The sequence below is a fragment of the Elephantulus edwardii genome, unplaced genomic scaffold (genome assembly GCF_000299155.1).
Source record: "Elephantulus edwardii isolate Elephantulus edwardi_28Jun2011 unplaced genomic scaffold, EleEdw1.0 scaffold00055, whole genome shotgun sequence".
Classification (NCBI taxonomy): domain Eukaryota; kingdom Metazoa; phylum Chordata; class Mammalia; order Macroscelidea; family Macroscelididae; genus Elephantulus; species Elephantulus edwardii.
In genome coordinates, this window is record NW_006399805.1 from 612,971 (window position 1) to 625,692 (window position 12,722).

The window sequence follows — 12,722 nt, forward strand, 5'->3', positions numbered from 1 at the left end:
CCCCGCTGCTGAGCCCGGTGTCCCCGGTGCTGAGCCCGGTGCCCCCGCTGCTGAGCCCGGTGTCCTCGCCTGCAGACCCCGGTGCCCCCGCTGCTGAGCCCGGTCTCCCTGCGTGCAGACCCCGGTGTCCCCGCCACCGACCCTGCTGCCTCTGCCGCCCGATTCCGCTGCCCCCGCCGCCGACCCTGCTGCCCCTGCCGCCCGATTCCGCTGCTCCTGCTGCCGACCCCGGTGTCCCCGCCACCAAGCCCGGCCGGCCGACCCGGTGTCCCCTCCGCCGACCCCTCTGGCCGCCCCCGCCGAGCCCGGCCAGGCTGCAGGACCAGGCTCCCCGCGATGGCGGGGCGGCCGGGACCGGCCACTAGGGGGCGTGAGGACCTGCTCGGAGGACGCGCATGACGTCATCTCTGGATGCTTCCAGAAAGAAGGGAAGAGCATTACAAAGAGGACTGAAACATTGATTTTTATGAAAAGACTCAAACATGACATACTAGCTCGCTGCCTGGCCCCCTCAGAGCTCAGTGGCCGGCCTGGGAGGGGGCCCTGCTTTTCCTTAAAATTCCTGGTTTTACTTAGAGCAGAATTGAGATTGGTTTTCCTTGCTCTTCAAAAGCCCAATGCCATGAAGTTGATTCTGACTCAGAGGGATCCTATATGACAGGACAGAACTGCCCCATAGTTTCCAAGGCTGCAGATCTTTACAGAAGCAGATTGCCACCTCTTTTAAGAAGAGGGTTGTTGTGTACCTTTGAGTAGAAACTGACTCGTAGCTGACCCTCCAGCAGGTTTGCAGAGGCAGTTTCACTGCTGGGGAAGAGATTACCCATCTTCCTCCTGTGAAGAAGCTGGTGGATTCGAACCACATGCCTTTGGGGTGACAGCGTAGCTCATTACTACTAGGCCACCGGAGCTCCCTTATGAAGAGGGTGATGGGTTCAAACTACCATTCTTGGCGTGAGCACACTGTTGTTGTCAAGTGCTCTCCAGTCAGAACTGGAGCCGCGGGTGGATTTGAACCACCTGCTTTGAGATTGCAATGCAGCTTCTTATCTCTAGGCCACTAGAGCTCCCAATACATGAGTAGGGGTCCTTTTTCCTCACTAGCTGATAAAACCAGTGAGATTTGGACTTGTGTCTTTTACTGTTGCATTCCCAATACTTTTTGTCTGAAATGTAAATATTTCAATCATCAGATATTTGTAAAGTGAATGAATAAATAAGCGATATAGAACCAAGAAACGTCCCTGGACAGAACAAACAGTGTAGTGCTCCGCGCTGACAGGTTAGCAATTCCAGAAGGTCTGAATCCACGCAGGAATGCGTCTGAAAAAAGCTCTGGGGATCTGCTCTCAAAAGATCACAGTTACTGATAACCACACCTAGCATGGTCCTATCTGAAATGCCTGCGGTTACCACGAGTTGGAATAAAATGAATGGCAAATTTTTAAAAAATATGATTTAGGTGAAAATTTATATAGTAAACTAGGCCCCATTTTAATAATTTTTTAATATGAACTGTACTATGGTATTGGTAACAGATTTCACCACGTGCCAGCATTCTTGTTCTATCCATTCTGTTTGTGCAGTTTCTATTGATTTTTTTCTATTCTCTCAATGTGACACATCAGGGAATCGGGACAGGGTATGGATGAGTGGCAATTTCATTCATTGCTTTTATTAAACAGCTTTTTAATGTCGGGGGTGGAAATCAAAACATTAGAGCCAAATATGGAACAGTACCAGCAATTCAGTGTCAGAATTTTCCTGAAATATTACTGTTCATATAATCTTTCAGTCAGGTGACAAAGATTGTAGCTATCATTGAGATCCTGAAGAATCTGAATCATAGGTTCTGAAGCATGCAGAGCCCAGGTCAGGCCTACAGTGGACTCACTCCGTGCTTATGATCATAAACCACTCCAGTTGAGAGGGCATTTAGGCCAAAGGGCCTATCACCCTAAAGGTGGCCTTGCTGTCACGTGTAGTTTTGTGGAAAGGATGTCAGAGCTTTATTGCCTTTGTAGCTTTGAGCCTTAGGGGTACAGATGCATAGAATCTTGTACCTTTCAACTGTCCGAATTGGAAGCCATTTCAGAAATGAACTTGCTAAACTCCTTCCAATGCTGGAATTCTATCTAGAATATTAAACTAGCTTTTTTCCTCCATAGAGAGAAGCTGATCAGTTTGATAGCCTTATAGAGGAACTATATTTATTTAAAGGAAATAGAAGAGGACAGAATAGCTAAATTTAGGCTTTTTGACTGTGTCCTAGGTCGCGACTTGATTTAACACGATGACTCTGTCACTCTGAATTCCAGCGGAAGAACTAACACTACACGGCATCTCTTAGAGCATTCTGTTCTCACCGGGCTGCTTCTGTATCCCGGCAGGACCTGGAGCCAGTAACAACCCTTGCTCTGATTCCTACCATGGACCCAGTGCCAATTCCGAAGTTGAAGTAAAATCCATTGTGGACTTCATTAAGGCTCATGGAAACGTCAAAGCCTTCATTACCCTACACAGCTATTCCCAGCTTCTCATGTTCCCCTTTGGCTACAAGTGCACCAAGTCGGAGAACTTTGAAGAGTTGGTGAGTCCTTGCAACTTTATTTCAGTTCCCCAACGAATCTCTATCGTATGGACACATATGTTCAGTTGTGAAGCTGAATCCTGGGTTTAGAGTGGGGGTTACTCTGTAAACCCAAAGGTGGCACCTCTCTGGTGGTTTAAATCCACTTGTGGCTCCACGGGAGAAAGATGGACAGTCTCCTCCCATCCAGTGTACAAACTCGGGAAACCTACAGCCACGAGTAGTTTCTGACTCAACAGCAAAGAGTTTTTTGATCTAGGTGAACAGATGCCTGATTAGATCATAAATTCCTAGCATGTGTTTTCTGTTGCTTAGGAAAGAACCCCTTGGATTGGACAGGAGGCTCTTGGCTTTGTGTTCAGATGCTTGTGCTAGACAGTGCCCTGTTCTCATTCCTTCCCTGGTATTTTCTTGGCATTTTTGGCTCAGGAAGTGACATTATGATGCACTGGTGTAGAATGCTGCGGGGGGGGGGTGTCAAACTAACTTAATGTCTCCCCCCGCCCCCCGTCTTCCCAGATTCAGGGGCAAACAGGCTGGTGGTGGATTAGGTCAGGCGACAGCTTAGGGCGCCACTGAGGACTGGCAGGAGCTCACCCTAGTTGAGAATATGTGCCTATATTTCCAGTTATGCTTTTAAGCTTGGGTTTGGAAACCCATACGTTCATGATAATCCCTCAGATGGGACCTTTTGATAATTTTTACCTTCAAATAGATATTGTCAGCACCTCCAGGCAGAAATGGAATTCGTTGTCCCAATTCAAGTCTCTCTTCCAATCTCATCAGTTGGATGAGCCAAGTAGGGCAGATACAGGGTTTTGATGGTGAGAACGACGACTCAGAATTGAATTACAGAAAAAGAATGTCAAGATTGGAAGCAACCCAGAATGACATAACTTTTAAGTTGACACGGTTAATAGAAACTGGTGTTCAAAACTGCCACGTAGTCATCTAGCTGGTGATCGGTACCTGACGTAGGACAGCTTCCTGGCTCCAAGGAAGTTTTACCTGTTGTTGTTGTTTGTTGGATGGATTTAACTGTTGACGTTCCTCATTACAGAGAGCCGGACCCTCCCCAGTGGTCTCTGTCTACCATCCTTGCTCTGCCTTCTGACTCCACAGAGCGGATGTGTTTCTCTTTAAGAGACAAGCCCACTCTTACTAGAAAACCAGGCACCTGTCTCTTCTAGAGCTTTCCTTATAGACTTGTTGTTAACTGCCATCAAGCATCCACTATGCTGGAATCAGGTCATTGTGAACCACATGGTTTACATTAGTGGATTTTTTTCAGCAGGAGATCACTAGGTCTTTCTTCCTTGCCTACCGTAGTCCAGAAGCTTCATGGAAACCTGGTCAATGTTATAGCAACAAGCAAGCTCCATCGACAGACAGGTAGTGGCTGCCCATGAGGTGCCTCATAGGGAGTCAAACCCAGGTCTCCTGCATGGGAGGTGAGAATTTTGCCGTGGAACCACCGGTGCTTAACACGACTAAGCATTCCCAGTGCCTTCAAGCATTCACAGTATGGCCCCAGCCTTCCACCCCATTCTGGTTGCCACTTCTCCCATATGCTTTGTGCTGCATTCTTCAAGGCTAGCTCCCAGCAGTGAAGGTAAACCTTGTGCTGTGGGTTAATCAGCCCGGAGCCGAGCGTGACCATGTCTGTCTCCATCCAGACTGTGCACTTCTGCTCGCACAGTCAAGGGTCACATTAATTTTTTGGCAGGAGTGAAGTACCGTTGACTTATGTTGGGCTCAGTGACAGCTGAAACCCCCAGGCTCTCTGCGAATGCTGCTGAGCCAGGTTTCCCCCATCTGGTGATTGTACAGTTGTTTTCCTGGATTCAAGTTCAAGACCTTACATTTATCCTTAGCAAGGACAGCAAAGCCCCACTCAGTCAAAATTGGAATCCTCAAACAATGGAAAATATTTTGCTGAGCTCTCCTTCTTGAAAAAAAGACAGTTACAGGGAACTAAGCCAATGTAGAGATCTAGTAAAATACAAAATAAAACACCCCCACTTCCCAGGTGTGTCCTGCTGTCGGTATAAGTTCTTGCTAGCTCTTCTGCTCTTCCTATTTCCACCTGTAGTCCTGAATAAGGAGAGCTGGTGGCAAAAGAATGGCTCTGGGATATTTCACTTGTTGTTTGTTGTGGATTGCCATCGAGCTGAGCACGACTCATACTGACCCTATGAACAAAAGACCTGAAGCTTTACTATAACTATTGTTGTTTCTCAACATTCATAGAGTTTCCAGAGGCATGCCGTATAGGAAGTGGATGCCACTCCTGCTACTAAATCTGTCTTAAACTGGGAGCTCCACCAAATACTATCCACCAGGGGTAACAGTTATGGCATTTGGCACCCCAGTGGCACAAGGTTCAGCATCACAGCAACCCCAGGTTACCTCAGTACAGTATATTGACAGAAGAAGAATGTTCCTCCAAAATCTAACAACCGACTTTTAAATACAAAGGCCTTCCCCGAGGTCTTATTGACTGTAAACAAGAGGCATAAGTAAAAAAACAACCAATATAGGATGTTGTTGTTGTTATGTGCTGTTGAGTTGCCTGTGACCTATAGCGACCCTATTTATATTTTACCTAGAAGGTCACCTATAGACCCAGGATCATTATGTTGCATTTTCAAGCCAATAAAAGTGCGTACGTCTCAGTAAAAATGGTGAAAAGGGGAAGGAGGTGTGCTTAACTCCAATTAACCAGGGAGTCTGGCTCACCAGACCATCTTGTCTTCTCTGTGGGCACTCACCCTCTCAGGACACAGTGCAATCCATCTGCCTCTCTCTGGTTCCCTCACTCTAGGATCAAGTGGCCCAAAAGGCTGCCAATGCCTTGAAGAGCCTGCATGGCACCAGTTACAAAGTGGGACCAATCTGCTCTGTCATCTGTAAGTATCTGACGTACAGGAATGTTTTCACAAATGATCCACCAAGATGGGTGTCTCCACAGGAGTCCTCAGATGCCATGATATGAAAGGGATAGGCCTCTAAGCATGGACCCCAGACTTCTCCACTTTCCCTCAAAAAGGCAGAATCTGCTTCAAGAGATACATATTGTGTGATGTCTAGAACAAGAAACTTCCCAAGTGTTTGGCTTTGGCGCTTGCTTAGGTCCTTTGTCCCACTCCCATGAAGTGAAATCTCTTTGCCTGGAAACGTGCCTTTATCATCACCTGGCCAAACTGAGGCTCCTTTTGTTGAGTTTCCCTTCTCTGGCGTAGAGAAGCTCATTCCCCAAGTATCCAAGATTGTTGCCCGGGGGCAGATGGGGGACAGACTGTGGTTGCCGTGTGAATGTGGAGATAAGAAGGCCACATCAGGGACAGGATCAAGTCAGAATAAGTCTGGGCTGGCAGCTGTCCGTCCGGCTTCCTGAGACTCCCCTCTTCCAGTGCCGCAGCAGATGAGGATAAACACACGACCCGGCTCGTGTGCTATGGGCAAGCTGAAAGGACCCTAGTGCAGAATGTGGTTGTTGTCCAAGGCATGGCACTCAAAACCACATCGGTTGCTATTGAGTTGACTTTGACTCATGGCAAGATGATGTGAGTCATTGCAAAACTGTGCTCTGTCAGGTATTTAGTTTTTGGTTTTTTATTGTGATATAAAGCAAATTGGATTTCATTGAATAGCTGGTACAGATTCTGTTTTGGGACACTGATTGCCACCACCTTGGTATAATAGCACTCTTTTACTTTGTCTTCTTTGCCTTTCTCATCGTAAACCTCATCCATCCTTCCTTTTCAACCCTCCAGGACCTTTGAACTTTATCCCTGGGCAAATGAGACCCTCCTAATTACATATGGTTAATTGTTCTAAGAAATGCATAGCTTCCTGGTATTATTGTTCATGGTCTAGAATTGTTTATTGTTTGGCTGAAAGTTGAGCCCTGGGGTTGAGTTCATTTCCAGATTTGAAAGGTATCTGAAGGCTATAGTCTCTGGGTCCCACCAGTCCCTGCAGTAACCCTGTAGTTGTTTTGGGTTTTTAAAATAGTATTTTAAATTTTATTCTACATTCTTCTCTCCTCTATCCAGGTTCAGGCAATGTGATCCCTTTCAGAGCTGTCAGCATTGGTCACTGGGTTCTTCCAGGCTCAGAGTGGAGAGTGATGTACCCATGGCCCATTAGTCCTTTGTACTCTAGGTGTCTGATTTTTTTTTTCACTCTTCTTTGCTCTGAGTGGGGAGAGACCAGTAGTTCTACCTTAGCCCCTTGCGTTTTTGTTGTTGCTGTTGGTGTTATTTGTGGTTGCATTCATTCTGACTCATAGCTGATTTTTCAAATGATCACTAAAGCCTTCTTCTGGAGTACCTCTTGCTGGATTGAAACCATCAACTTTTTGTCTAAGAAAGAGTGAGTTAACAGTTTGCACTGTCCAGGGAGTCACCCAAAGGCACACACACACATAGAACCAAACTATTGTTGTCAATTCCAAATCACAGGAACCCTACCGAGTAGAGTAGAACGACCCCGTACTATTTCCACGTCTATAATCTTTACTGTATCTTCTACCTCTGTATTGGCTGTTGGGTTCATAACTGGGAGATACATTTCAATTCATAACAAGGGATTTATGAGATATTTAAATGGAGATGTCCATCCAGCATGTGCTGGGCAATGTGGTCCAGGATTCTGCAGAGATTTGTGTGTAATTGACCCCAAAGAGAGTTACAGGGACCGGAGAGCATGAGAATATTGGTGTGGGAAGGATAATGGGTGAAAGAAGGGGCCAGACAGAGGTTCCAGTGAGGCAGGGAAACACCGCAGGTCTAGGCAGAGAGACAGCTGATAGTAGATGCTGGTTTTGACTCGTAATAATCTACAGCAGAACCAAACACTATCTGATCCTGCGCCAGCCTCACATTTGGTGCTGTTTGTGCCCATTTAAAGCCACTGTATCAGGTCATCTCATTGGGGGTCTTTGCTGACCCTCACTTTATCAAGAATGATGCCCTCCTCCAGGGACTGTCCCCTCCTGGTAACATGCCCACAGCATGTGAGACCAAGTCTCTGAGACAGATTTGTTTATTCTTCTAGTAATTAATGGTATATTGAGTTTTCTTTGTCAACACTATAATTCAAAGGCATCAATTCTTCTTTGTTCTTCCTTATCTAGTGTCCAGGTTTTGCATACATATGAGGGGATTGGAAATATCGTTGTAAGGCAGAGAGCCTGGACTTCCCAGGCCAGAGGAGGAGTAATTGTTTAAAAAGGTTATATGCAAACCAATAAAAATTTTTAAAGAAAAGGTTAACAATGAGGTTTACGATGAGAAAGGCCAAGAAGACAAAGGCAGGATGTTTTCCACTGGGTTTTCACCACTAGCTAACTTACTGGGAAGCTCTGGTGACGTAGCCCAAATGGAGTTGTGCTGATAACCGGAGGCCAAGTCTCTCTAATGGTTCAAATTTGCCAGCAACTCTGAGGGAGAAAGATGGGCAATCTCCTCCCATGATATTTATAGCCACAGAATCCCACTGGTGGGTCAGCTATGAATTAGTTCTAATTTGACAGCAATGAGATTTTGAGAACTAATTGATGATGGACTGCTAGGAAAACAAACAGATTCATCCTGGAGAGGGTTAAACCAGGTGACTCCTTGGAGGCAAGGATTCTGAGGCTCCGTCTAACATACTTTGGACATGTTGTGAGGAGAGACTGGTCCTTGGAGAAGGACATCATGCTTGGGAGGGTGGAGGGACAGCGCAGGAGCGGGAGGCCCTCTATGAGGTGGATTGATTCAGTGACTGGGGTAATCAGGATGGGAGTGTCAGAGAGAGTGCGATTGGCACAGGACAGAGCAGGGTTTAGGGCTGTTGTGCATAGGGTCACTGAGTCTCAAGTGACTCGACGACACATAACAACAACAACAATTGATGATGACAGACAGATAACCAGAGCAGTTTCAGAAGAGTGGTAAAGACAGTGAGTGGGCATGGAGGAGGCGGCAGGGACAGTGCAGGAGAGGAAGAAGGTGGGGGACAGCAGGAGGTGGGCATGGAGGGGAGAGAGGTGACAGTGTGGCGATTTCTCTTTGAGGAGCCTGGATAAGAAGGGTACTAAGGGGAAGGGACTGGAAGGCTTGGGTTTTGAGATGTGAGTTATACTTATTAGTGGGAGAAGAACTAATCAAGGTCGAAGATGTAGGAGAAAGTCAGAGCTCCCTGAAGTAACAGTACCAGAGTCAGAAAGGACGGGTCAGGCCAGGACAAGCAGAGGGAGAGAGAAGTGGGGAGAGATGGGCAGAGCTGAATAGACAGTGGCCGAGGTGAGCACAGGTGGGTAGTTGATAGAGTTTGACTGAGGTGGGCAGAGGCGGGCAGTAGTGGACAGAAGGTCGATCTGCCTTGAGCTGGAGGAGGGAGTCTGTGGGCACAGTTGTGGTTACACCTGTAGGCAGGGTGGGCTTGAGGGGGCTGCAGGAATGTACACCTGTTAGCTGAGGCTTTCTCTGTGGGAGTGTGAAGAGCAGTGGAAGAATGTTTCACAAGCCATATCTACACCATCAACTGGTCACTGGATGGAAATGCAAAAGCTACTGGTCTGTGAAATGACAGGCTGCAAAGACCCCTCGCTGCTCACCTTCCACTCATGGTTATTACTTGGCTCTTATGATGCATTTGAAAAACATTCTAGCAAAATGAAGAACTCAATAATTATCGTATTTTCTCACTTTTGATCTCATTTATGGCTTCTGTCAACAAAGGCAAATACATTTGTTGAGGTGTAAGCTGTATTTGTGGCTAGCTTTTTTCAATGAACAGTAATTTCTGAATCATGTCACAGTCAAGGTGCTTCTGAGTCCATCGTGTTGCCATATTTCCAGTATCGAGCCTTTGGACTGTTTAAACTTTTTGCTGAATGGTGCTGTTACAGCTTCATCCAAGTTTGGTTTTGCTTTATATTCTCTTTTGGGATTATATTCCCAAAGAGAAATTACCAATCTCATGGACAGACTGATTTGTAGCTCCTGGCACGTGCTTTTAGGTGTGTTACACCTGCTGAGAGATCTGGTCTGCTTACAGTTGCCCAGACCTTTTCCACCGCAGGATCGTCCTCCGCTTCATTTAAGGGCAACCAGAAATTGTTGAAGAAGAGAGAAACCTCATCCAAGCCTGAGACCATGTGGACAATTTATGGCCAGCCAGATACTTTGAAAGGAGGACTGGTGATCTACTTCTGAAGAAGCATCTGTTGACAGCTGAATGGCTCAGTTCTACTCTGAGAGCCATGGAGTCACCGTGGACCAGGGTCAGCTGCGTGGTCCTGTCTGTGGGGATCTGAAGGAATTTACCAACAAGGCTGACTTGGAAGGGCTGAAATCTAGTACACTGTCTTTGTTGAGGTTGCAGGAGACAAAGGGAACGGAGTTATTCCTAACAGAAAAATCCCCATGGCACTTCAGGGTGTGCTGTGTGAGCCTCTGGAGTCTGACCACAGGCAGCTTCTGGTCCAGCCTGTGGCCGACTGTTACCCGGGCCTCCACTTGACTGGATGCGCGCTGCCTGGCTCCCTGGTGAGCTTTCTCTGCCTGGTGGCCCAGGTTGGTATGCAGCTCAGGGCTCCCTGGTGAGCTGTCTCTGCCTGGTGGCCCAGGTTGGTATGCAGCTCAGGGCTGAACCTGCCTCCCTGCTCTGCCCAAGGGGGTACTGTGCCTTTACAGTGGCTGAGACACTTCCTGCACAGCTTTGTCCTGCGTCTTTGAGGAGCTACATGGTTAAGTGTCTGATCCAGAAGTTTCCTGAGTTCTTTTTCAGGGAGTCGGGAGGTAGAAAACCTAGACCTTGGAGACAGAGGCTTGGGTTTGATATCAACCTCTGGCACTTTGGGGAACAAGTAACTTTGGATGGAGAGCCCAGGTCTTAAAACACTCCAATCCACCAGCAAGGACGATGAAAAGATAAGGTGGTCTGCTTCCATAACTGACATAACTGACAGTTCTGGAAAACTCTCTGGGGGCAGTTCTGCCCTGTGCTATAGAGTCCTTAAAATTGGAATAAACTCAAGAGCTGCCTGATTCAGACCATGGTCTTTTTAGTCACTCGCTATGCTGCTGAGAGCTGGGTAAGAATAAGAATGACAAGAAGAATTGGAGCCTCTGAACTGTGGTGTTGGAGAAGAGGACTGAATATCCCATGGACTATCAAGAGAACAAACAGATATGTTTTAGAGAAAGTGCACCCAAGAGCTCACCTTGGAGGCAAGGATGATAAAGCCTTACATGCCTTGAACATGTTGCTAGGAGAGGCTTTTCATTAGAGAGGGACATCATGGTTGGGAAGATGGAGCGGGCAGCAGAATGGAGGAAGACCCTCAACCAGATGGATTGACACGGTGACTGCTGCAACGGGCTCCAGTGTGTCAGAGATTGGATGGCACCTAACAACAGCGAGGGAAATGAGTTTTGTTTTTCTTTTGTTAGTGGGAGGTAAGCTTGGGTAGGTGACTCAACTCTCCTTTGTTTTTTCAACTGGGAAATGGATTGTCTCCAAAGAGAGTCTCCAAAGATAGAATGTCCACTAACTCTTAAGCACCATAGGAATGAAGTTTGAGTGTTCATCTCCTGGTGAGTTAATAGCTCTGCCCCCGACACAGCTGAACCTTATAGAGGCCCCGCCTTTCTGATGTGTGGACAAAGACAGTGGGTGATGATGGTAACAGGAATGCTGTGTAGTAAGAAATGCCTGCTCCCCGTACCTTGATCTCTGAATCTCAGTTTTCTCATGTTATGTGATAATAAGACAGTACCTAGTTCCTGGCCAAGCTGAGGTGAACTTCACCTAAATGTTAGCACGGCACCTGGCACAGTTAGGAAGCCCTCAGCAGATGTCATCCCAGCCATCTCATTTTACACTTAATCCTCCTGCCTGGTCAAAGAAATAGTATCATTATCCCCATCTGACAGATGAAACACTGGAGAAATGGAGAGCTGGTTAGTCCCAGCATGTTGCTCCGCTGACCAAAAGCCTGTGTGTCTTCTGAAGTTAAAATCCACCCGCAGCTCCTTTTCCTGGGTACAGCGTCTTCGGTCTTGCCCTCTGCCCAGCTGTGCCCTCCACCTGCCTCCTGTAGGAGGGACCTGGGGGCTGGCTCATTGCTCTGATGAGTCATGACTGTGTCAAGTCTTTGTGGGCAAGGCCTATCTTCCCTCATCATCTGTGGAGTCAGGGATGACGTATACCTCAGGTGCACGTTGCCGAGTCGGTTTAACCCATCTCACAGGGGAGGGCTGGTGGGCAGGCTTATTACCAGAGCAGAGGCTCCCATCCTTGTACTGAAAAATCCCCTGAGAGTAGAGGGTCAAATCTCCTACCCCATTGGCAGCCCTCTTCCTGCATCAGAGAAAAACAAGAAGTGAGCCCAGCACTGGTCTAGAGCAAGACTTCAGGGAATGGGGGTGACCCCACAAAGGCGCAGAAGTTGCTCCGTAGGAGAGACGTCTAAATTCTTGGCTTTGTCCAGCCTCCAGGGACAGCAGAGGAAGCCTGAGGAGTGTGTCCATTTGAATAATGCCCTTTGCTTTCTAAATTGTTGTGTTGTTTCGTTAGCATGACCTCCTGCTAAACTGTCCCTGCTCTCGTGATTCATGACCATAGAAGCCTGGCTTGTCCTAACATGGTGGGTGAAGCTTACCAGACTTTTCTCCTTTGTCCTCCAGACCAAGCCAGTGGCGGGAGCATTGACTGGTCCTTTGACTTTGGCATCAAGTATTCATTTGCCTTTGAACTGAGAGACACAGGACGCTATGGCTTCCTTCTACCGGCCACCCAGATCTTGCCCACAGCAGAAGAGACCTGGCTGGGCCTGAAGACCATCATGGAGCATGTGCGAGACCACCTGTACTAGGGACCCAGGGAGTAAACACCATTAAAATATCTTTTGCTCGAAGAAGAATTGGATTGTGATTATTGCTATTTATAAACCTAATCTGGAGCATTGTTTCTTTCATTTATGCAAAACCAGCAAGCCACTGTTCTTTCTTTTTTTAAATTTTTTTAATTGAGATTTGAATGAAAGTTTATAGAGAACTTGGATTTCCATTAGTGCATTGTTGCACATTTCCCTCCCTGCCCACCCCCTCCTCTCTAGTGCGCCTTTATCTTTGAT

General features: G+C 47.1%; 1 protein-coding gene across 2 annotated transcripts in view; it reads left to right on the top strand.

Moving 5' to 3' along the window:
• The window catches only part of CPA2 (carboxypeptidase A2 (pancreatic)), a 25,828-nt gene extending 13,324 nt beyond the window's left edge, over window positions 1-12,504 (top strand). The window contains exons 9-11 of one of the 2 annotated variants that reach the window (XM_006887124.1): window positions 2,391-2,590; window positions 5,415-5,499; window positions 12,274-12,504. In XM_006887124.1, coding sequence (XP_006887186.1) covers window positions 2,391-2,590; window positions 5,415-5,499; window positions 12,274-12,461 — 473 coding nt within the window. In that variant the 3' untranslated portion in view covers window positions 12,462-12,504. The remainder of the gene's footprint in view (window positions 1-2,390; window positions 2,591-5,414; window positions 5,500-12,273) is intronic. The other variant, XM_006887125.1, reaches the window with a different exon arrangement.
• Window positions 12,505-12,722: the final 218 nt, after the last annotated feature.